At 38.6% G+C, this 23380-nt stretch overlaps 1 protein-coding gene across 1 annotated transcript in view; it reads right to left on the reverse strand.

Moving 5' to 3' along the window:
• als2 (alsin Rho guanine nucleotide exchange factor ALS2) overlaps positions 1–23380 on the reverse strand; it is a 66997-nt gene that overhangs the window by 10087 nt on the left and 33530 nt on the right. Inside the window, exons 14-26 of the mRNA XM_003227334.4 lie at positions 22462–22593; positions 20498–20626; positions 19624–19694; positions 18122–18188; positions 17041–17243; positions 16704–16769; positions 13101–13199; positions 12237–12401; positions 8852–8963; positions 8308–8385; positions 8081–8214; positions 3413–3580; positions 829–946 (exon numbers count right to left, since the gene is read on the reverse strand). Coding sequence (XP_003227382.2) covers positions 829–946; positions 3413–3580; positions 8081–8214; positions 8308–8385; positions 8852–8963; positions 12237–12401; positions 13101–13199; positions 16704–16769; positions 17041–17243; positions 18122–18188; positions 19624–19694; positions 20498–20626; positions 22462–22593 — 1542 coding nt within the window. The remainder of the gene's footprint in view (positions 1–828; positions 947–3412; positions 3581–8080; positions 8215–8307; positions 8386–8851; positions 8964–12236; positions 12402–13100; positions 13200–16703; positions 16770–17040; positions 17244–18121; positions 18189–19623; positions 19695–20497; positions 20627–22461; positions 22594–23380) is intronic.

Below are 23380 nucleotides of genomic sequence, written 5' to 3' on the forward strand. Positions count from 1 at the left end.
TAGATGTTATGTGCTAATAAAAATAAGTGTTTTCAATAGTTTTAATAATAAATAAAATTAAATTTGAAATAAATTCAGATGTCAAATCTTATTTATGCAGATATTGCAAATTCACATTTCTTGTTCCAAACACCTAAAAACAGCTACAGAAAAATGCAATTCTTGAGCATTTGGCACACCTAAAAAAGTGGCTCCTGCCCCTTGAAACTTGACCCATTCTGGTTTCAGTGATGTAGAGAGATCTGTTTATTGATTAGTCCACTGACCATATCAACAATAAAAGACAAAAACAAAAATACACAGATAAATAGACACTAATCACTATGCTAAATCCCCTGTATTAGTTAACTAAAATAAATTAAAACATAATAAAACTTGATTAAATAATAAGTTGGGTAAAATGGGATTAAATTACAAGATGAAATTAGGGGGAGTCGAGTGACGAGTATAAAAGAATGATGTAGATTCCACATTATAGGTAATCTGAGCCTAAATACTTAATGTAAAATAGATCTTTTTGTCAAAGTAAATATTATTGCATTGTATCTTAAATTATAATGAAGTCTTGTACTCTGGAGGCACTTAGAGTTGGCTGGGAGAAAGAAATAGTTTTCTTAGAAAATTAATTGTTTATGCTATCCAGTTTCAAGCTGTGATTCAAATCAAGAGTCTCAAAAAAGTGTTATTCACAACTATGAAACAAGACATAACGGTATTTATTTTAACTTCAGTAGTGATTGGATCAGTGAAAAGCAGAAACCAGTGAATGCATATTGATTACATTTTGGCCTAGAGACAGAACAGCTGAGCAAGCAGTAGTCAGGTTACCTTTATGATATATTTTTTAATGCTGTCATATTTTTCCAATGAGAAGGTGCCGACATGCTGTGGAATAAACTCCAAACTCTCCAGGGTTTGTGTATGTGACCGACTCAACATTTCTGGACTGCAATGACAGAAATATATAGAAATATATATATAAAATACAGTAATACAAGTATATAACATGATCTATAAAAAAGAGGCACATTTCTTAAGTTTCTTAAGTCAGACAAAGTCATGAAAGGCTACCAATACCAACCCACTACAGCAAGCCAAAATCCATTGAGTAGTCTGAGTGAAGCCAAAGAAAGCATCCAGAATAAACAAGTTGAAATCAGAAGGAAGAAAGTCAAAAGGCAGTCCAAAGAGAGTTTAAAAACTAGAAATATAGCCCAAGAGAAGCAAACAGCTAATCAAAAATTCCTTCAATGCTGCTGTAGCAACAGACAAAAAGGAACTGAGAATTTGAGTGGGTATCATACTTGTTACATGGAGCAAGGAGTGAAAAGCTACTACAAAAAGCTTACAGAACAGCTCTGAAAGCGTATGAATGACGTGCTGTGAAAAAATAGTGAGCCCATCTGTATGAGCCAGAGATAACAGGAAGAAGAATTACTATGTTCTGGGGAGGAGTGAATGGAAAAATGGACCTGAATGTCTATGCATTCTATGTTTAAGATATTGTTTTAAATGTTTTAATGTATCTTATGATTCTATTTTAAAATGTTTATTTTAACTGTACACTGTTTTAAAGGCCTATGTGTAAAGCCTCCTTGAGTCCCCTCCGGGATTGAGAAAGGCGGGATATAAATGTTGTAAATTAATTAATTAATGAGAGCTTTCTTTTGAATGTGAATGGAAACACACTGTTGAATCCAATCCATATGGGAGTATATATACTGTGTGTGTGTGTGTGTGTGTATGAGAGAGAGAGAGAGAGAGATCTTAAACATTTTGGCTTTATTGCTGAAGAATGCAGGTTTACTGCACTCATTCAGCTTTCCAGATTCACATGTTTCCCTTTCTTAATCTTTCTAAAATTATATCATTGCAAAACCGAGACGGTTATGTCACCTCTGTAGACCTGTTCAGTCACCACATAGGCAATCATGTTAACTAGTTTCCTTATTTTCTGAATGCCATTGCATAAATGACTCTTCAACTTCTACCAACTGTCTAGACATTTTGCTGTAAACTTCTAGTGATTTTAATACCTCACTTAAATCACTGTTTCATAGCTACCCCTCCTGCCTCACTCTTAATTTTTGACTCATAACGTCTGCAATAGTTAAATAATTCTGAGCAGCAAGGAAATATCTTTATTACAGATTTTCTTGGTTGCATATTTGTTTTCTATCATTACCTAAGAGATTCATTATTATTATCATTATTAAAATATTTATACTTATGTAAAAAGATCTCATGGCAGCTTACAAAGAGCATTTAAACAGATCAGTTTAAAAATAGGAATTATTGTATATTGATCTCACCCCCTTAACAGACCTTAACCCTTGAGCAAGTACACATGGTAGAGACTCTCCCTCAAATACTGAGGTCTCAAGTCATTTGGGACTTTAAAATCCATCACCAAAATCTTGAATTCAGTGTGGGAATGTACTGGCAATCGTGAAATTCTTTGAAGATGAGCATCACATGCTATCTATATAGTATTCCAGTCAATTGTCAAGCTGCTGCATTTTGCACTAAATTAAACAGTTGTCTCTTCTTCGAGGGCAGCCCCATGTAGAAGGCATTACGCAAAATACTTTAACTGGGGTGGCGGTGGTTACTAGTTCATGGGCTACTGTGGTTAGGATAACTACTTCCAGAGAAGGCCTTAGCTGGTGCATCAACAAAAAGAAGCAAAAAATACTTCAACTGACAAAGTTCACTTGGGGCTCCATTTGCTCTTTCAGGGGAAGTGCAATCTCATCTAAGATGGACTCAGTTCTCAGACTTGAGAATTATCAATGGTTACAGGACCTCCCCACAGAAGCTTTGTGCAGATATTGAACAGTATGGGGGATAAGATGGCACTGTGTGGCACTCCATAGCTTAATAGTAATGTGATAGAACAGAAATCCTCCCAATGCATGACATGTTGGGCCTTGCAAAAACTTCAGAAAGAGTAAAGAAGCCACAAATATATATCGAAACAATAATGTACACCTTGTCAATCTGTTATGATTTGGAAATTTACATGTACTTTGCCCCACACACTACACAAGTGGTATGTTACTTTTTGGAACCAAATAAAAATCACAGTAAGACTTTGGATCCAGCTCACTAATTACTGTGAGAACCTCCTGAACAAGCATTTTAAATATTTGAATTTTTTTGGTGTTCGAATGCACATTTATGAACCAGATTTTATATTTTATAAGTGTAGACTAGACTGACATGTAAAGATCTTTTTGCACATTTAAGATTAAATTAAAAAATTGGAAGGTTCTGAAAATTTGCAATTTGTGGTTCATTGCATATAGAAACAGATTGTATTTATAGCGTATTGTAGACTGAAATGATTGCTGAATTCTGATTTAGAATATACTGTGCTGTGACTTGAAATACATCACTTGACATCACTAACCTATCTTTGTGTTGACGCCGATTTGTTGTGAGGGCCACAGCAATGTTATCCCAGGCCTTCCACCGATCCCCTTGGCTTGCCTGTTCACAGCCCAATTGATGCCAGCATTCGTCAAACACTGCCTTCCACTTCTCATCAGCAGGAACAGCAAGGTTTCCAAGTTTCCGCCTGGCAATATGAACAACAATCATTTCAATTATCGTCAAAAACACTTGAAGATCAAACCAAGGTGCACACATTTAGTCAAATCCAGGGCCATAGCCAGGAAAAAACCAGGGTGTGTGTGTGAAACTTTTTTTTAGCAAATCATGAAGAAGCGCAGCCAATGCCTTGCAGTTTACACATATTTAGAATACTTAAATCATTATTTTAATGTTCATGCTGCCACTTGGGGAAAAGAACAGATTGTTTATCTGTAATTGTGGTTCTTCACGAGGTAATTTGTGAATTTACATAGAGGGGTTATTCTGTGCTTGCCGAGCATGTTGGCTTTTTATGTATCGTTGAAGGCTTTCACGGCTGGAATCACTGGGTTGTTGTGTGGTTTCTGGCCTGTATGGATGTGTTCTAGTAGCATTTTCTCTTGATGTTTTGGCTGCATTTATGGCTGGCATCTTCAGATGATCCTCTGAAGATGCCAGTCACCGATGCAGGTGAAACATCAGGAGAAAAAGCTGTGAGAACACAGCCATACATGGCCAGAAACCTTTAAAAAAAACAAAAACCTGAGCTTTTTTAACTGACACCTCACCCCCTCAGCCACACACATCATTTTCCTCAATTCCCAGTTTGCTGCAGTGGAAAGAACATAAAATAGAATGAGAGACAGTGAATGACTAGAAGAGAGGTCGGTGGGTTGATTGTGTCAGTTCACATATGATCATTTTGAGAACTATAAGGATGTAACCTGTTCTAATGGACTCTGTGACTCACACAACATGATTGACTAGCAAGGTAATTTACTGGAAATGGACATGAGTCACTGTTGCAAAGATGATAATAATGTCTCCTGAAATCAACCTCTTTATAAACTCAGGCATCAAGGTGCTAGTTAGAGATGGACACCAGCAGTTGCCTCCTGGTCTTCTGTAGGAGGGATACCTTGAGAAAAGTAGGCACTGTATCCATTACTTGTTCAGGTATTGAAGGAAACCAAATACAAATCCCCAGTGAATACTTCACCTGTAAAGAAGTCTCTATACTCAGGCTTTCATAACAAATGCAATTTTAAGGGCTTGTTTCACAGTTGTGACAGGGCCTACACTCTCAAGGATATACCCCCTTTTAAGATATGAAGTGTCCACAAGATTGGAGAATGTTACTACCCCAGTTTATGCACTTCTTTAAAAAAAGGTAAAATGACATTAACAAACATCTTTGTTTCCGTGAGCTCAAGGGCCCACAGACAAAATGTAAATAACAAATGACAACAAATAAGAAATTTAAGCCCAAAGAGAGTTGTAGAAGCTCAACTATTACACAAACAACTGCTCTATCAGATAGACAAAATCTCAATGTGGTTCTGCTGCTGCAGCACACAAATGGGAACTGAGGAAATGACAGGCGTATCCTGAGTCTACATAGAATCAACTAGATGAGGTTTCCATAAAATATTCTCAGTTCAGATGTTTCAAAAAGTGGCCCAGAACAATCCATATATATGAGTCAGAGAGTCACCGAAAACAAACCACTAACATAAAAGAATTGTAATTTGTTCTAAAACCCTCATAGAATTCCATCATGATACAGCCTTTCCAGATTACTGGGCACATATATTACATTGGACAAAGTACTACTTTTCATTTTGATAGATGCTAAAACCAAAGAGAGGATATGAGTAACTAAATAGACAGGCAAGTTCATATAACAAAAATGAAAAGGTTATTCAGGGCTTTGCTATTAAGAGCCTGAACAACATGTCACAAGCATTCAACTGATTAACCAAATACAAGCCCTCTCTGTTTGCTTTGTCTTCCTCTTGCAGGCATTCAGCTTCTTTTAATTTAATCTGGTACCACAAAGACTGGCAAGACTAATGGAATTGTTGTCTCTCCCATCAATAAAGAAATAAGTATCTATACACTAGCTGGAAGTTGATATTATGAATGTCAAAAATACAGTTTTAAGACTGAAAGCATTTTTAAAACAATGCTATCAATATTATATTTTTCTTATTTTGAAGCATCTTCACAACTTTTATTGAAAGCAGAGCCAGAATTGACTTCTCTCTCTGCTACCCAAGATAGCACTGTTCACCTAACCATTATATGTTTTTAAAGAAATGTTGCACATTAATAAGTTCAGAACTCAAGACTTTTAAAAAGGACAGCCAGTGATTCTTGCTTTAGAGGCACCTACATGCATTTATTCATAGACCCCCTAGTGTGGTAAAAAAAAACCCAGTTCCTATAAATTTATGTTCAGTTCAGCAGGGAAGCCCGCTTCACATTCAAATGTAGGTACCAATGATGTCAAGATTAATTAATAGCAAGAATTTTTGAGATCACATAAAAACTAGGGTGGAAGAAACAAAGGGTTGGGCTGCCCACAAAAATAAGAGACACACGTATTTTGCTTAACAAGACCAAAACAACCATGGCACTGACTAAAACTGACATCGGCATTCCTGTTTGTTACAGGTGACAGGTCATACACTATGCATGAGTCATGCTATCAATCTCCCAATAGCATTTCTTTGATGATTTCTAAAAATGCCTGAAACCATAACTTATGAATTAGATGTGCTGGGCCACTTTATTTCCAGTTGTCTAATGGGAGCATTTCCAGTTCCATCTATACGGGTGTCTCTTCAGTCACTGAATACTGCAAAAATTACACCATGTAGCATGATTTTTGTTCCTGGGTTATAAATATCATTTCCTAATTGATTCTATCATAAAAACATGAAAAACATTTATTAAACTGCAAAATCCTCATTTTGTGGGACATCCTGAAGTATAGTTTTTCAATTAAAATTTCATCGAGTTTCAACCAATTCAACATAGTTTGTGGCAACCACAAAAACGAAGTTCTTGGAGTATAACAACTATTTTCAAAGTCAGTACCACACAATTAAACAGGAAATAACATTTTCAAACCACTAACTTTTTTTTCAAATTTTGTTACAAAGTGGTATTGTATTCCAAGACCTAGCAACTAACCATAACCTGGAAATAGCATGTTAAAAGTGACTTGGCAAACTGACAAAGGTACATTCGTCCTTCTATATCCACAGAATATGCATCTATGGGTTCAACCATCCATGACTTGAATGTTTTTTTTAAAAAAATCCAAAAAGCAAATCCCATTTTTGTAATTTCACATAAGGGACACCATTTTAATATGCCACTGCATACAATGGAACTTGACAATTCATGGATTTGGGTATTGATATTGTTGGGGCGGTATCATGCCAAAGGCCCACTGTATACTGAAATGTACATTATGAAGGCAAGACAACAAGTGGAAACATTGTCAATGGATGTAGGGCATGCCATAAGTAACATTTTCTAGTTATTTTAAAATTATGTTTTTAAAATTAGAGGAAAGTTGAACACATTTTTCAAATCTTATGATAGTCTCGGGGTCCCAAAGAGATTAAATATTTTTTAAAAAATAAAACAAAGATAATGAAAAGTAAGGGGTAACAGAACAGATAACACAAAGGTGGAAGGGAGAGAACAGTTATAAACTGCTTGTTCTGCCCCCCATGCTATTTTAACTACTTGGAAGGTGAACAGGCTGTGCAGAAGACTATATAGCTGAATAAAACAAGAATTTATTAACTGACTAGAATTTTAGACTTTGAGAGACAGACACAGTTCTGGCTGAATTAAGGCTCTTGAATCTCTATTTCTTCTTATTGTCTCTTTCTTGTATGGTGTTCATACAAGGACTCTAAGATGGTCTCAAAACTTAACTCCGGCTGGACTTAAGTACTGAACCTACTAGACTTGAATACATCTCATACTGCTCTGGATGGATATGCTATTTTGTAGATCCTCCAGTCTTCCTCTTACTTCACCTTCTAGTCACGAAAAAGGCTGACTCTTCCAAGAACCAGAAGTGCCTTGCCAGAGGCTTCGCCCCTGAAGGGATTCTTAAAAGAGCAGGGCGACGGAGCTTCAAATGCAAAGAGGCTATTTAGACTGACCCCTCAGAAACTGTGCATAAAATATTAATACCTCTAACTAAAAAGGGCTTAACCAGGGGTAAGCAGTGGGGTCTTCATGGGGCACAACACTGATTTTTAAAACTAATTATGACTAAGCTTAGAAAGATCTGTGACTGACCATAGCCTTCAAAAGACAACTGATTCATTTTTCCTGCATGAGTAATCTGCCACTCCAATCGTATGCTTTATTTTAATGTCATTTTCAATTTCTCATCTTTTGATGATAAGAGGATGATATTCATTCCACCCCATTACAGAATAGAGATGCCAGTGGTACTCTGAAAGCCTTAATAAGTAGCACTTGATGAACACCTCTAATGATACTGTGCCAGTCTTGCTGCCTACTCAGACAGAACAGCCTGAGATTAGAAACAAGGAACTAAGCAAACTAAGCAAAACCCTTTACATTCATCATATCAGTGTTGGTTGGGTTCATTTGCCACAGAGATGTACATTCAACAATACATTAGCCAGGATGGTAGCTATCCACTCACAGTCTTTTGGGTCGTTCCTTCTCAGGATCATATAAAGTGGGTTTGAAGTATGTCCCAGTGATCTTTATCCCAGATCCCCACTCACCACTGAAAGAACCTTCAATGGTGTCTCCATTTGGCAAAATCAGTGTTCCCTTAACGGAAAGCAGAGAAAAAAACAATTAGTATAAAAAGCCTTCCATGAAATCACTCATTATGTTCTCCTTACCAAAATCTGAATGACCAACCTTCCCATTAAGAGTCCAGTTATCTGAGAACTCTCCTTCATACACTGTATCGTCTTCAGAAAGCAAAACACCAGACCCCTACAAAAAGCAATATCACAATCAACAATAAAGCACTTTTGTAGCAATTGTTTCATAAACACTGAAGATCTTCAGGATGTCAAATAAGGACTGTCTTGGTAGAATGTTGTATTGCTTGGGCGTTATGCAGTTTTCAACATTTGCAGTGCCATAAGTAAATGTTTTGCATTTGTGGAAGGGGCAGAAATTCAACAATCCTGCTGTAGGAAGAATGGCGCCACTTTCGCAGATTCCATCCTCTCTCAGGTGGGCATCTCCGCAGACCACTTTCCAATGCCTCAATCTTCTGTCTACCTGAAAAGGTAGTTATCTTCCTTTCGCTCATAGAACATCTGGATCAAAACCCCTACAACACTACTTAGTACATTTGTGCTGCAACACTGTTGCTATTCCAACAGCAAAATAAATTCAGGCACTCCTAGGATGGCTCCTTCAGTTGTCAAACATCAGCTTGCATGCAACTTACCATCATTTTATTGTTGTTAAAGGCTCCTTCGTAATACAGTCCAAACTGAGTGACAACAACACTATTGCCTTGGCAAAGGTCATCTTGCCACATTCCCATATATTTTTCTCCCCTGAAGAGACAAGAAGACATTACTGTCAGAAGAAATCTAATAACCATAATTTCTGCAGCCCTCAAGATTTGTATGAATGGCAACTCCCATCAGAACAAGTCAAACAGCCAATGGCGAGAAATGCCAAGTTGCAATTCAACAACACAGGGAGAGCTATACTTTGCTTGCATCTGGGTGGATAAGTAATGGCTATCTTGACTCATAAGTAGGTAACTGAGGGATGTTTCCAGCAATTACTAGGGTTCCATCAAAAACCTATGATGAGGACAGAGATGACAAGCTAGTGTCATGTGCAATTCATATTGTTCAACAGTTGAAACAACTGCCTCTAATCTCCTTGGTTCAATTCCTTCCATCTCCCAAAACTTTAGGCCTTGACTAATGACTCTACTGCTCACTATCATTGTCTGATTTCAGATTATTTAGCAGATTTGCTAATTCATTGTTTTAAGCATAACCATGACAGATTGTATTTTAACAAGGATCTAATGCGTAGAACCTCCTTTAGAAAACGATATTGCTAAAAATAGCGATGAAACAAAATTCATATCTCTGACAGCTAAACAATAACAGCATACTTCCTCATGCATAAACCTATGACACATTCTAGATTATTCACATTTTCTTTAAAAGGGTTCTTCTCGTTTCAAATTCAGATTTGCTCTGTATCATTTGACTTGAAGGGAAAGGGTCTCGTTTGCTTCAATTAATAATGCTACATATTGCATTCACACTTGTTTACTTCAAAAATTATTTAACATTTATTAATTATTAATTAATTTATTAATATAATAGCAAGTTAAACATTCTGATGACTTTTGCTTTTAACAATGTATGGTAATTTATTAAGTTGTATGTTCTGACATTTTTTTCATTTGATGTTAAGAATCTGAATACATGAAAATATGAAACTCCCATTTAAATACGTTAAAAGAAGATTTCAGTTGCTCTAATTTCACAATCTTGCATTCAAATCACCCAGCTTCTGCATCCTTTTGCAATTTTAAAAATTATTAAATGTTTTAGTGTGTATTTCTCCTGTACTTTGAATGCAATACTTTTTATGGTATGCATTTTATTATTTATTTATTTACTTAATTTATATCTCAGCCTTTCTCTCTGAGGAGACTCGGCAGCTAACGACCATACACTTCAATAAATTCAAAACAAAGTAAATACTAACATAAAAATTATAATTAAGTAATACTGCATATCTAGTTAAAATACAGTTAAAACATAATAAATGTAATTAAAATGTATTAAAATACACAATCCCCCTCAAAATCCCACCCTCAACTTCCCCAAAGCCTGTTCCTTGCCCTTCCCCCAAATGCCTGTTGACATAAGAAGATCTTGACCTGCTAGAAGGCCAGCAGGGATGGGGTAACCCTGGTCTTTCTTGGGAGGGAGTTCCACAGTCTGGTAGCAGCCACTGGAAAGGCCCTCTCCTGTTCTCACCAAATATGCTTGAGCGGGTAGTGGGACTGAGAGAAAGTCCTCCCCAGTAGATCGTAGATTTCTCCCAGGTTCATAGAAAGAGATATGGTCCTTCAGATAACCTGGACCAGAGCCATAAAGGGTTTTGTAGGTCAAAACCAGAACTCTGAACTGTGATTGGAAATGTGCTGGCAGTCAGCGGAGCTGTCGCAACAGAGGAGTTGGATGCTCCCTGTATTCAGCCCGAGTTAGCAGTCTGGCTGTTGCTCTTTGGACCAACTGAAGTTTCCAAGTACTTTTCAAAGGCAGCCTCACGTAAAGTACTTTATATTAGTGCAATCGGGATGTAGCCAAGGCATATATCACCGTGGTGAAATCCAACTTTTACAGGAATGGGTGCAGTTAGAGCACTGTTTTTAAATGTGCAAAGGCACTCCTGGTGACATACCTGGGTCTCCAGGTTCAGAGCGGAATCCATGAGTACCCTCAAAGTACGAACTGTGTTTTCAAGGGTAGTGGAACCCATCTAACACAGGCTGAATCCCTATTTCCAGATGTTTTACAACTGATCAGAAGCACCTCTGTCTTCTCTGGATTAAACATCAATTTGTTTGCTCTCATCCAGTCTATTACAGCTGCCAGGCCCTGTCTTAACACAGGAACCACTTCCTTGGAATTACGTGGAAAAGAGTAATAGAGTTTGGGTGTCATCTCCATATAGATGGCACTGCACTCCAAACTCTGAATGACCTCTCCCAGCGGTTTTATGTATATATTGAACAGCATGGGGGACAGCACACAGTCCCGAGGGACCTCACAGGCCAGTGGCCAAGGATTTGAACAGGAATCCCCCAGCACCACCTTCTGAGAACATCCCTCTAGGGAGGAACAGAGCCACTGGGAAGAATGGCACCTCCAAGCACCATACAAGAAAGGCAACTCAGAAGTATAGCATGGTCAATGCTATCCAAGGTTGCTTAAAGAGCCAGCAGAACTAACAGGGGCACACAGCCCCTGTCCAGTTCTCTTTGTAGGCCATCCACCAAGGTAACCAAAGCTGTCTCTGTCCCGTAGCTAGGCCTTAAAACAGACTGAAATGGATCTAGATATTTTTTAAAGTTCCTCTAACATTGTGCAATTATGTACATTTTTAAAATAATAGAGCATTTCTGTGTTTACTTCCCTCTAATATGAAAGGAAAATATAATACAAGATTTAGTTAGTATTTTTGATAGGGGAATGGCTAATTCAGAGAAGCCTGAATAATAAAGGATAACTACTTTTCACTTTGTGCGTTGGACCAAAAACCATGAATTATTCAGATTACATTAAAATGTCAACTAAAGTATTCCCATTCCTTGTTTTCTAATACTGGTAATCAATTGTTGGTATACATTTTTTATTATTTATTGGATTTATATCCCATCTTTCTACCAAGGAACAGAACTAAATACAGAATTTATCTCCCTTCATACAGAGAAACTTCCCAGCAGGATGGTAACACATCCAGGCGTACCCTGCACAACATCTCTGTAGGCAGCCAATTCTCTCATACCAGAAGCGACTTGCAGTATGTTCTCAAGCCACTTCTGAAATGATTTTAAAAAATACAGAATCTAATGTTTTCAGGAACAGATAGCATGTTATTAAATTCCATGGCAGTGTGATTTAATTTAAGCAAGCAATACCCTTCTTTTACAAATACTTGAATTAAATGTTTTGAATCCCATCAAAGTAAAAGTGGGATAGACAGACAACAAATATTCAACCGAATAAATATTTTCCAGCTATGGCATTGCTTAGCACTTTTGACTTCAATGCTCAGGATTTAATTACCTTGTAATGTCATCAAATACTCCATAACCAGTTTTCTTGTCCATCACCCACTGACCAATGAACATACTGGGAGAAGAAGAAGTCAGTTTGCCACTGCGCAGGAGACCATGGCCGTGGCGCATGTTATCCTGAAAGCTCCCTTCATACACTTCTCCAGTGGCATAGCTGAAAGAAACAGCATGTCTCTTTGCACATAGAATCTGAACATGTTCAAGGATACACAGCATTTCTCTGTTTCTTTACAAATTCTTACTTCGATTCTTACAAACAAGTGCAACAGACAGGTTCCGAAAAACAAAGAGATATATAATTGCGCTCAACATATTTACAACCATTTTAAAGTATTCTCTTTTCAGTGAAAAAGAATAGATATGTATGTGGATACCAGTTCTTAATTAATTATCCAATTATTATACAAACTATCAAAATTAACTCATATGAGTAACTGTTACATAGGTACAGGTTTCATGTTGTTCCCTATATGGAAGTGCACTGTATACAAAACAAAACTTTCAAATCTTGTTTTTGCATGCCTTCAAATTGTTTCTGATTTATGCCGACTCTAAGATAAATCTATCATGGGGTTTCCCTGGCAAGATTTGTTCAGAGTGGGTTTGAGGCTGAGAGGGTGATTTGTCTTAGGCCCCTTCTACACTGTCCTTATATCCCAGGATCCGATCCCAGGTTATCTGCCTTGAACTGGATTATATGAGTCTCCACTGCCATATAATCTGGGATAAACAGATAATCCAGGATTTGAACTGTGCTCATTTCAAACAGATTTTGAAGTCTGTGGTTTACTTGGTATTTTTTCGTTCACACATATGATGTCCTTCAAAATGATACCCATGCTGATAGCCTTACTTGTAGGTGCCTTGTCCGCACATTTTGCCTTCTTTCCAATATCCAACATAGTGGTCATTCTTCTTTAGTATTTTGTTTGGTACTGTATATTCACCATGTCTGTCAACATGAAACATTCATACACTACACATTAAAAATCAGGTAAAAAGATCCGACATAATAATAATAATAATAATAATAATAATAATAATAATAATAATAACAACTTTATTTTTATACCCCGCTCCATCTCCCCGAAGGGACTTGGGGCGGCTTACATGGGGCCTAGCCCGATAAAACAATCAAATATCAATGATACAACAATAAAACAATTATACCAATAAAACCTCAATTATCAGTAAAACAATTGATAAAATCGACATGAAGCATACAATATTAAAACAGGAGACTAATTCATAAAACCCAGTACAGAATGTGCCGGAATGGGGAAGGTATTTCACGGTTGAAATGGACAATAAAGTGCAAAATAACATTGGCAACACCTCAAGAATGGGGCTATTATAAAATGGGCAGATAGATCAGTCCAACAACAAATTAAGTGTCAAAGGCCTTTTGGAAGAGCCAGGTTTTTAAGCTCCTTCGGAAGGAGAGGAGGGTAGGGGCCTGCCTGATCTCTCTAGGAAGCAAGTTCCAAAGCTGGGGGGCCACGACGGAGAAGGCCCTCTCTCTTGTCCCCACCAACCGCGACTGTGAGGGTGGTGGGAGCGAGAGGAGGGCCTCCCCCGACGAGCAAAGAGAACGTGCGGTCTCTAAGGTAGGTGGGTCCCAAACCGTTTAGGGCTTTGTAGGTGATAACCTGCACCTTGAATTGGGCCCGGAAAATAAACGGCAGCCAGTGGAGCTCCTTAAACAGGGGCGTTGAACGCGCCCTGTAATTCGCTCCAGTTAGAAGCCTGGCTGCCGAACGCTGTACTAGTTGTAATTTCCGGGCTGTCTTCAAAGGCAGCCCCACGTAGAGCACATTGCAATAGTCCAGTCTAGAGGTAACTAAGGCATGGACCACCATGGTCAGATCAGACTTCTTGAGGTATGGTCACAGCTGGCGCACAAGTCTTAATTGTGCAAATGCCCTCCCGGCCACGGCCGACACCTGAGCCTCAAGCGTCAGCCCCAAATCCAGGAGGACCCCCAAGCTGCGGACCTGCGCCTTCAGGGGGAGTGCAACTCCGTCAAGCACAGGTTGCCACTCAATACCCCGATCAGACATAACAAAATCCAAAATGACTTAATTATTACCATTAGACCTATAACTTGGGCAGCAATTCTGTGCATATTTATGTGGTAATGTGATGCTCTGAAATCATAGAATAATAGGAGTTGGAAAGGGCCACATGGGTAATCTAGTCCAACCTCCTGCCAAGCAGCAAAAGTACAATCAAAGTACCCCTGACAGATGGCGATCCAGCCTGTTTAAAAACCTCCAAAGTTGCTTGTGTGCAACTATGATTCTTTGAGTTGTCATCTAGGCCCACACATGAATCGAGTTTTATTCCCACTCAAGAGACCCCATTCAAAACGCTTGAAAGCTGAATAGTGTGGAGAGAACTCCACCCTTTCTCTTCAATTTCAACAAGCCCGGTACTTGAAAAAAAGAGTATTAAGGAAGTTTGTCTGAGGTCACAGTTGACCACTCAAAGAACCATAGCTATAGTTTGGGAATGTGCTCTTCTTTATCATAGTTTCTGTGCCTCACACAAATAGGTGAGTGAAAAACTAATCAGTGGAAATAAGCAGGTCACAAACAACACAGTATGATCACAGGAAGCAAAATCGTAGTCCTAGAATCTAAGTGATAAATGAAGGAGGTTGAGAACATAGAGCTGGTATTAAGTACCCTGAGGAGAGTTGTGGGAGGGAGAAATAGCTCTTATCTATATATATAAAAGAGTGATGGCATCACGGCAGCGGACAAAGCAACAAAAGTAAACACCCCACAACCTCGAAAATTGACATCACAACCCCTCATCCATGCCTCTAGGTTGATACAATAAAAAGAAAAGAAAAATAAAGTCCTAATTAGAGGGAGAGGAATAATTGTTTTTTTCCAATTGCTGCCAGTTAGAAGGCTAAGCTCTGCTCACTTGGTCTCCTAGCAACCCACTCAGCCCAGGGGACCCTTAACTACCTTAACTACCACCAATTCCTCAATACTTTATTTCCCATACCACCATACTTCGCCACAGCAACGCGTGGCTGGGCACAGCTAGTATTTTATATATGCCTTGGTGCTAGCTGGCAAAAATGTAATAAAGCAATTAATATTAAAGCAGCTCTCAACACCGTGACACCGTAGCAGGGCTGGAGAAGCTCCGGCCCATTATCGCCAGCTGGGCAATGTGACTGGGTCTGAAGGAAATTGAAGTGAAACAATGCTCGATATTAACTTAATAAGAAGGAAAGCAGGAGCCAACTTTCACATTGCAAGGTGCTTGGGACAGCAATTAAGTCAATTTTAGAAGATGTCTAGGTATTTATTTATTTACCATATTTATACCCTGCCCTTCTCACTACGTAGGGGACTCAGGCGGCCACGTATAAGGGCAGTGATTCGATGTCATAAGAACATACATCAATAGAACAAACATATATATTAGAATACTCATTAAAAGCATATCAAGCATTAAAACCACTTATTTAAAATAATGCAGTCCAATATCGTAGTCCGTGGCCGTTCCAGATTGTCATTGCACAGTTCTGTGTTCTCCTACTGCACTGATTCCTAACTGAGCACTTGGTCCCACATTCAATTTTTTATTTTTTTCCCCTGAAGATCAGGAGGGAGGAGCTTATCTAATTTCACGAGGGAAGGAGTTTCATAGCCGAGGGGCCACCACTGAGAAGGCCCTGTCTCTTGTTCCCACCAACCGCACTTCTGAGGAAGGCGGGACCGGGAGCAGGGCTTCCCCAGAAGATCTTAACCTTCTAGCTGGCCCATAGGGAGAGATACGTTCGGACAGGTTAACTGGGCCGGAACCATTTAGGGTTTTATAGTCTAAAGCCAGCACTTTGAATTGTGATCGGTAGCAGACTGGCAGCCAGTGGAGCTGACCTAATAGGGGAATTGTATGCTCCCTGTACCCCACTCCGGTGAGTAAAATGGCTGCCGTCCGTTGGACTACTTGAAGCTTCCAAACAGTCTTCAAAGGCCACCCCATGTAGAGCACGTTGAAGTAATCTATTTGTGATGTAACTAGAGCGTGGACTACCGTGGCCAAGTCTGACTTTCCAAAGTACAGGCGCAACTGGCACACAAGTTTTAATTGTGCAAAAGCTCCCCTGGCCACCGCCGAGACCTGGGGTTCCAGGCTCAGTGATGAGTCCAAGAGAACTCCCAAGCTGTGAACCTGTGTCTACAGGGGGACTGTAATCCCGTCCAGCACAGGCTGTAACCCTATATCCTGTTTGGCCTTTCGACCAGGAGGACCTCTGTCTTGTCTGGATTCAATTTCAATTTATTCACCCTCATCCAGACCATCACAGCTGCCAAGTGACAGTACAATAAAAAGAGCCCACTTTGCATTTCTCACATTTAACATCAAGTAATATGTAATGACAAAAGGTTGCCCTTTCTATATCCCAACTGGTTATGCTTATTTTACTTACCCATCTTCCAGGCCATTTCTGAACATGCCAGAATACATTCTTCCATCTGCCCATTTCAAAACTCCTCTGAAATATAAAGAGAAAGATTGTTCAACAAATTCCTCACCTGAAACATCAGGATTCACTTTATGAAGGACTATTTCAGAGGCAACAGGGTTGCTTCCTATTAGGTTCCAGAGCTCAGGGTTAGGCTTACAAGGCTAGCGACCCTGAATAGTCTACCCAACTCAACAATTTTTTTTACTTTAAAAAAAGTTCTTCTGTGATATAAATGTAAGTAGCTGGAACATTTTCTTATCTAAGTAACAGGTACATAAAAAGATTTCTACAGTTTCACCTGCCATGTGGTTTTCCAGAAAGCCATCGGCCATCGTAACTGGCATCCTTAAGCCGAGGATCCTTGTAAAAGGTGTACTTGGCACTTCGCGAGATAGGAGGTTCCTGCCTCTGAATGCTTCCACTTCCCACATAGGGAGGCAAGTCAGATGTCCCCTTTAAGGCCTGATCCACAGCTTGGCTGATAGCTCTCAACCATTTAGTCTGAAACAATTGCAGGATTCAAAGGCTTGCCTGCCCCTTGTGTTCCCCCATCCCCTCTCTCTGCCCAACACTTTTATGCAAAACCACCTGGAGTTTGCCCCACAGGCCTATTTGTGGCACATAATCAATGAACACAGAATATCATTTAAATGTTTAGTTTTACTCTTTTCAGTCCTGGGATTTAATTTTATCACCATGACATTCTTTTCTTCTGCCCCCCTCTTAAAAACACAGACTAAATTAAAATTAAAAATTAAAAAAGAAAAGAACTGGCAGTGATACCACTGATTTGAATAATCTTAGCCCAGACATCATTCAGCTTTGGATCGAAAGCCACCATATGAAGACCAATGATTAAGTTCAATTAAGTTCTAAGGAAGGATGTTACACTTGTTCTGTGATGGGAAATTATATATTTATTCTGCAATGAATGCAGAATGAAATAAGCAGATACTTGTATTCAGGGCCATAGCCAGAAAAAAAAATGGGATTTGAAACTTTTTAAAAAGCATAACACACAATAATTTATAAATCAGGCTCCATCGATTAACTTCAGTGGACATTCATGGGGATTTGGTTAATTAGTTAAAATTCATGAGTAAACCAGGTTAAAAAAATCCTGAAAAATTACGGGGGGTTGAACCCCTAACCCCCCTCCCCTTGGCTACAGCTCTGCTTGTATTGTACATCATTCCTAAAAGAGGGAATGACTAAAATGTCTGCAACAAAGCTCTGTTCTACATGGAATACAGCTTGATTAGAGCTCTACATTGATGTAGTAATTTACTTTTGCATAGCAGTAGACTGTCAGTAACTCATCTTGTGAACAGCATGGAGGAGAAGGACAAGAAATAAAAGATGCCTTTGTATCTGCCTACCTTTTCCTGTGGAGTGGATGAAATAAGAATGAACTGTTCTTCAGGTGTAGTGACTCTCAAACCATTCCTAACACAGAGAAAATGAATGCAAAGACTATAGAAGACTTTAAAGCACAAGAAATAAAGTAGATCTAATCCTGTTTGTGTGAAAAGAAAACACCAAGAAAATAAAAAGAGCTGTACAAATTATCACTTCTGTCATACGCAAAATCAATCCCAAAATAAGCAAAAGATATTACTTTTTCTGCTGTGTGTGGCTGGAAAAACAGTCCATCTCAGGTCAAATTCCAAACCCTTAGATTTTTCAGCTTAGTGAAGTATTTTCTCCCAAGAATGTGTGAAAAATGGAAAATGTGATACTTTCAATAGCATGTGTCACCTAATCCATCAGTTTCCATTCTGTCTATTAGGTAACTACATATGCAACAGTTAGGAAGGCTGGGTGTAAAAAATATTCCAAAGTTCTGCAGAACAGATATGCAAAATGCAGTCCATGGGTTATTTTTTAACCTTCTATGTCCCTGCCTAGGTTGAAAATATATATATATATATAATTATACAATGCCCACAAATGCACTCTAAGGGGTGTGTAGGACATTCCCCAAACCCTACAGAGATTAAAAAAAATGCTTAAAAAAGAGAAAGGTATGAAAATGTCCACTAGGGGGCATACTGTGCATTGCCACCACACTTTGTGGATACCTGGGCCAATTTAGGCCAAGCACAGGCCTTGTTTGGAACCCAAAATATAGTCAGAACGCTCAGATACCCCTTAAAAGGCATTTGGGTGCAAATATTTTTTTCTTATCTCCCCCTCTGTCTTCCATTGAAGCTCACACCTGTTCCACAGCTTGTCTACATTATACATATTACGCACTTGCTGTATGTTTAGTTATATGGCATATTTTTTGTATTTATTTCTCCAACCGCTACAAATTCTATTTAACATGATTCTGTTTTCTAAGAATTCACCCAGCTTTTCCCAGTTGATCAAAGATACATTCCCAGAATCTTATGAACTGCAAAGATTTTTAAAAAGAGAGAGAAAAGGAATATGAACCCAAGATTGTCAAAAGTCTGAATTTGGCAGCAATAATACATCCCTTGCAACCTCTCTATATCTATAGATCTGCAAACGTTCGCTGAAGAAAGTGATTATAGTCCTATTTATGTAGATGCAAGAAATACAGAAACATTCTTCTTTAAAGAAGTCATACTGAAACGCAGGCTAGATTTGTACTTATTTAAGGGATTTATCATTATAACCAGTTCTAAGATGTAAGGCTCATCTTTAAGAGCACCTACATCAGCTAACAAAGGATTTAAAAGGGCCAAATGAACAATATTTACATCATTATCTTTGAGCAAAATACTGTCGATAAAAAAGATTAGAACATTATCACAGCAGACCAAAGAAGAGGACTGGAGTGCCAAAATATGAAAGGACTAAGTTATTTCTAAACTAATTCACTGTCCTTGAAGGGCAACTAAGAAATACTTACATATTGCCAGACTCTTCCGAAACTGGTTCAACCCACAGTGTGGATAAGGAAAATATATGATGAGTTGAGAACTGCACAAAGACATAAAACATAAATATTTAACTCTTCATAGTACAATGGTATCCAATCAATAACTGAATTTCTTCTTTATTTCCCCCTTTTTCGATAGCGAATGACAGTAAATGAGGCTATTCCAGTTCAATTACTGCTAAAATCTCTAACCAAAACTTATATTTCTCAAAGAGTTCCCAAGCCTCAATGTATTTATGATACACTTAAGTTAAATTTGCAAGGTAGGGTCACTCTATTTTAAATGGGCAAACAGAAATACAGGCCTATAAACCCACTGGTCTTAGAGCTCACTATCAAGCATGTTTGAATGAAAACAAATGGCAATATTAATTGTCAGCTAAAGGCTTTCTCCAGTCTCTGTGAATGATGAAAACAAACTTAAAACAAAGTTATGTACAAGCAGAAAATAAGGCTTTTGAGATTTTTGAGTAAAACAAATAAATGTGGTTTAAAGACACAATTTGAAAGTTTGAATCCAAAGTTTGAATTGGTAAAATACAAAACCAATGGACGAGTGCTGAAAAAAATGGATTCTGAATTGTGTTCTGAAAACTCAGTAGGAAGGATTCCAAACTCAAAACACCTCTATTTGATCCTAGCAACTGTTTTTAAGGTCCTCAATTTCTTCTTGTATTTTTCTGCACATGATGCATACTTCCCCAACCTGAGGACTAGTGCTATTCTCTAGGTGCTGAAAACATCCAGTAACTACCAATACACATTCAGAGAAACTCTCCCCATTGCCTTATCCAGCAACACACAATGAGAATGATTCATTTCTAAATGTCCAGTGAGAGCGAACCTGGGCATGGACCAAGGCATCATTGAAGAGGATGAACCAGTTCACTGAGAACCTTCCAGCATGCTGCAGGGACAGAGCACGGTTGCTGCTTTCACAGATTAATCGTCGCTCAGGTTTTCTCAGGGAATCCTACCATGGAAAAGAGGGGCATGAATGAGGTTGATGGGAACTAATATAGTGATACCTTGCATTTAGAGTTTAATCTGCACTGTGACTGAGCACTTAACACTTTTATCTTAAAACACATTTTCCCACTGAAATGCATGGAAATGCTATTCATTTGTTCCAGCTCCATGAAACCCCCCCCCCCCCCCATTTTTGCAACATATTTTTAAATAAGAAGATGTACTTGGTGAATAACTATATATATATATATATATATATATATATATATATGTGTGTGTGTGTGTGTGTGTGTGTGTGTGTGTGTGTGTGTGTGTGTAATGTTTGTTTTACTATGGAGTAAACCACAAAACCACTGAAACAAATCACACCAAATTTGGCCACAAAAGATATTGCCATGCAAAATATGTCTTTCAATTTAAAAAAACCCTAGAAAAATATTCCAAATTACAGAGGATGAGGAAGAGCCTTTCTCCCCCTAACTGCCAGTTAAAAAGGTAGGCTCTGATGCCTTTAGCCCCCCCCCCCGCCTTTAGGCCCCACCCCCTTCGTAACCTAGCAACACCCTCAGCCAAAATGGCGCTGAGGGCACAGGCAGAATGCACTTAGGCCTCATCCACACTGTCTATAAAATACAGATTATCTGATTTGAACTGGATTATATGGTAGTGTAGATTCAAGGCCCTTCCACACAGCTATATAACCCAGAATGCCAAGGCAGATAATCCACAGTATCTGCTTTGAACTGGATTATCTTGAGTCCACACTGCCATATAATCCAGTTCAGTGTGGATTTTATACAGCTGTGTAGAAGGGGCCTCATATAATCCACTTCTAAGCAGACAGTATAAGATTATAAATATAATATGTAATAATTACTGTGGTATAATAATACACAACAATATAATCTCTAAAACCAGGACAGTAAATAAAGAGCAACACTCTGAAAGCAGGGAAATTGGGAATTCCAGAAAGGAACAATCAGGGCCAGCTAATACCTCCCAACAAAGGATTCCCCCAGGCAGGAAGCAGACAGGCTTTGAGGCTGCAAGGCTATTCACTGCTATTCCACCTGGCCAATAAATGATTCCCATAAGCCACAGCAATGCGTGGCCGGGCAAAGTTAGTAATGTATAAATGCACATTCACGTGGAACAATAAAAAATAGAAAGATCAACTTTAAAACGGCAGAAGCACAAAGTTGTAGTAATGAAGCAGAACACACAAAGTGAAGAGGCAGAAGTATCATTTTCTTCATACTGGACTCATTCCAGCCTCCCTCTCCCTTTCCCTCTTCATGAAGCCAAACATACCAGGAATAAAAACCACACAAAATCAACTAACCCAAAGTTCTTCAAAGTGGACAAGAGCAAAGCGGACAGCCGTCTTCCAAAGTGGACAAGAGCCCAAAGCACATAGGCTGCTCCCTTGAAGCCCTAAAGACCTGTACAGTACTCTTCACTAGTGCTCCCTCTGGCGCTAACACTTAACTAAAAATGGTGCTCATATGTTAAAGCGAAACCAGGGCCGAGTGACAACTCTTAACTCAAAATGCTCTTAGGTTGGGATACTCTTAAGTAGAGGTTCCACTGTACATGGTTCATTAACCTTGGAATATGTCATGCATCACAGGCAGAGTCTGAATTTGTATTTAGTTACAATGACAATATAGATGTGGTAAGATGTATGCTGATATAGTGACTAAAAGTGTTTCTGAAATTAAAGTTTTACCACAATGTAAACAGGAGAAAAATACCATAACTTTATTACACAGCTAATGAAAACCTTTGCCCCATCAGAGAATACAGATAGTTAACAACTGGACAGCAATGTCAACTTACTGTCATTTTCCCAGGAAAAGTCTTCCAGAACCCCAGGGTATATTCTGCCTCTTTTCTTTTTCGACTCAGATGGACTGCTAGGGCTTCATAACAAGAACTAGAATCCTGAAGACTCTGGTATTCTGGAGATGTCTACAAATAAAGTAATATGGTACTGATTGATGTTTTCACAGATTAATCCCAATATTTAATTACAGTTGAACTATTAGAGAAATAGATTCTTAAGAATTAAATAAGATCACTGTGCATGGTACGAGTGTGTGTGTGTTACTAATATATTGATGAAGGAAGCACAATCAAAGCAAGAATGGTAGCAGCACTTACGATTTAAACCAGTGGTTCCCAAACTTATTTGGCCTACCGGCCCCTTTCCAGAAAAAATATTACTCAGCGGCCTGGAAATTAATTTTTTTAAAAATTTTAATAGCAATTAAACAGAAAGATATATGTACCTGTGGCCATCACTGCTCCCCTGGATTGCTGCAGTGCCCACTTTGGGAATCACTGATTTAAACACTCATACTTTTTGTATTACTCTTGAAACAATCTGGAATGTTTCAAGTGATGAGATCCACTGACTTTACTATGATTCCTAACCAAGAGATTACCCAACTCTGGTCTAAGACGATTCACTCTGTTTTTTAAAAAGACTTATTATGCCCCTATTCCTGATTTCTGTTTGTGATTACTTACACAAGAATAATAATCTACAGTACTACTCATGAATGCTGAAATTTCAGATTTTCCCAACAGAGACCATGTGCAGAAAGTACTCAGTATTTTTTTTTTCGTGTCAGGAGTGAGTTGAGAAACTGCTAGTCGCTTCTGGTGTGAGAGAATTGGCTGTCTGCAAGGACGTTGCCCAGAGAACGCCTGGATGTTTGATATTTTGCCATCCTTGTAGGAGGCATGGAGCTGA

This window comes from Anolis carolinensis, chromosome 1 (genome assembly GCF_035594765.1).
Source record: "Anolis carolinensis isolate JA03-04 chromosome 1, rAnoCar3.1.pri, whole genome shotgun sequence".
Lineage (NCBI taxonomy): Eukaryota > Metazoa > Chordata > Lepidosauria > Squamata > Dactyloidae > Anolis > Anolis carolinensis.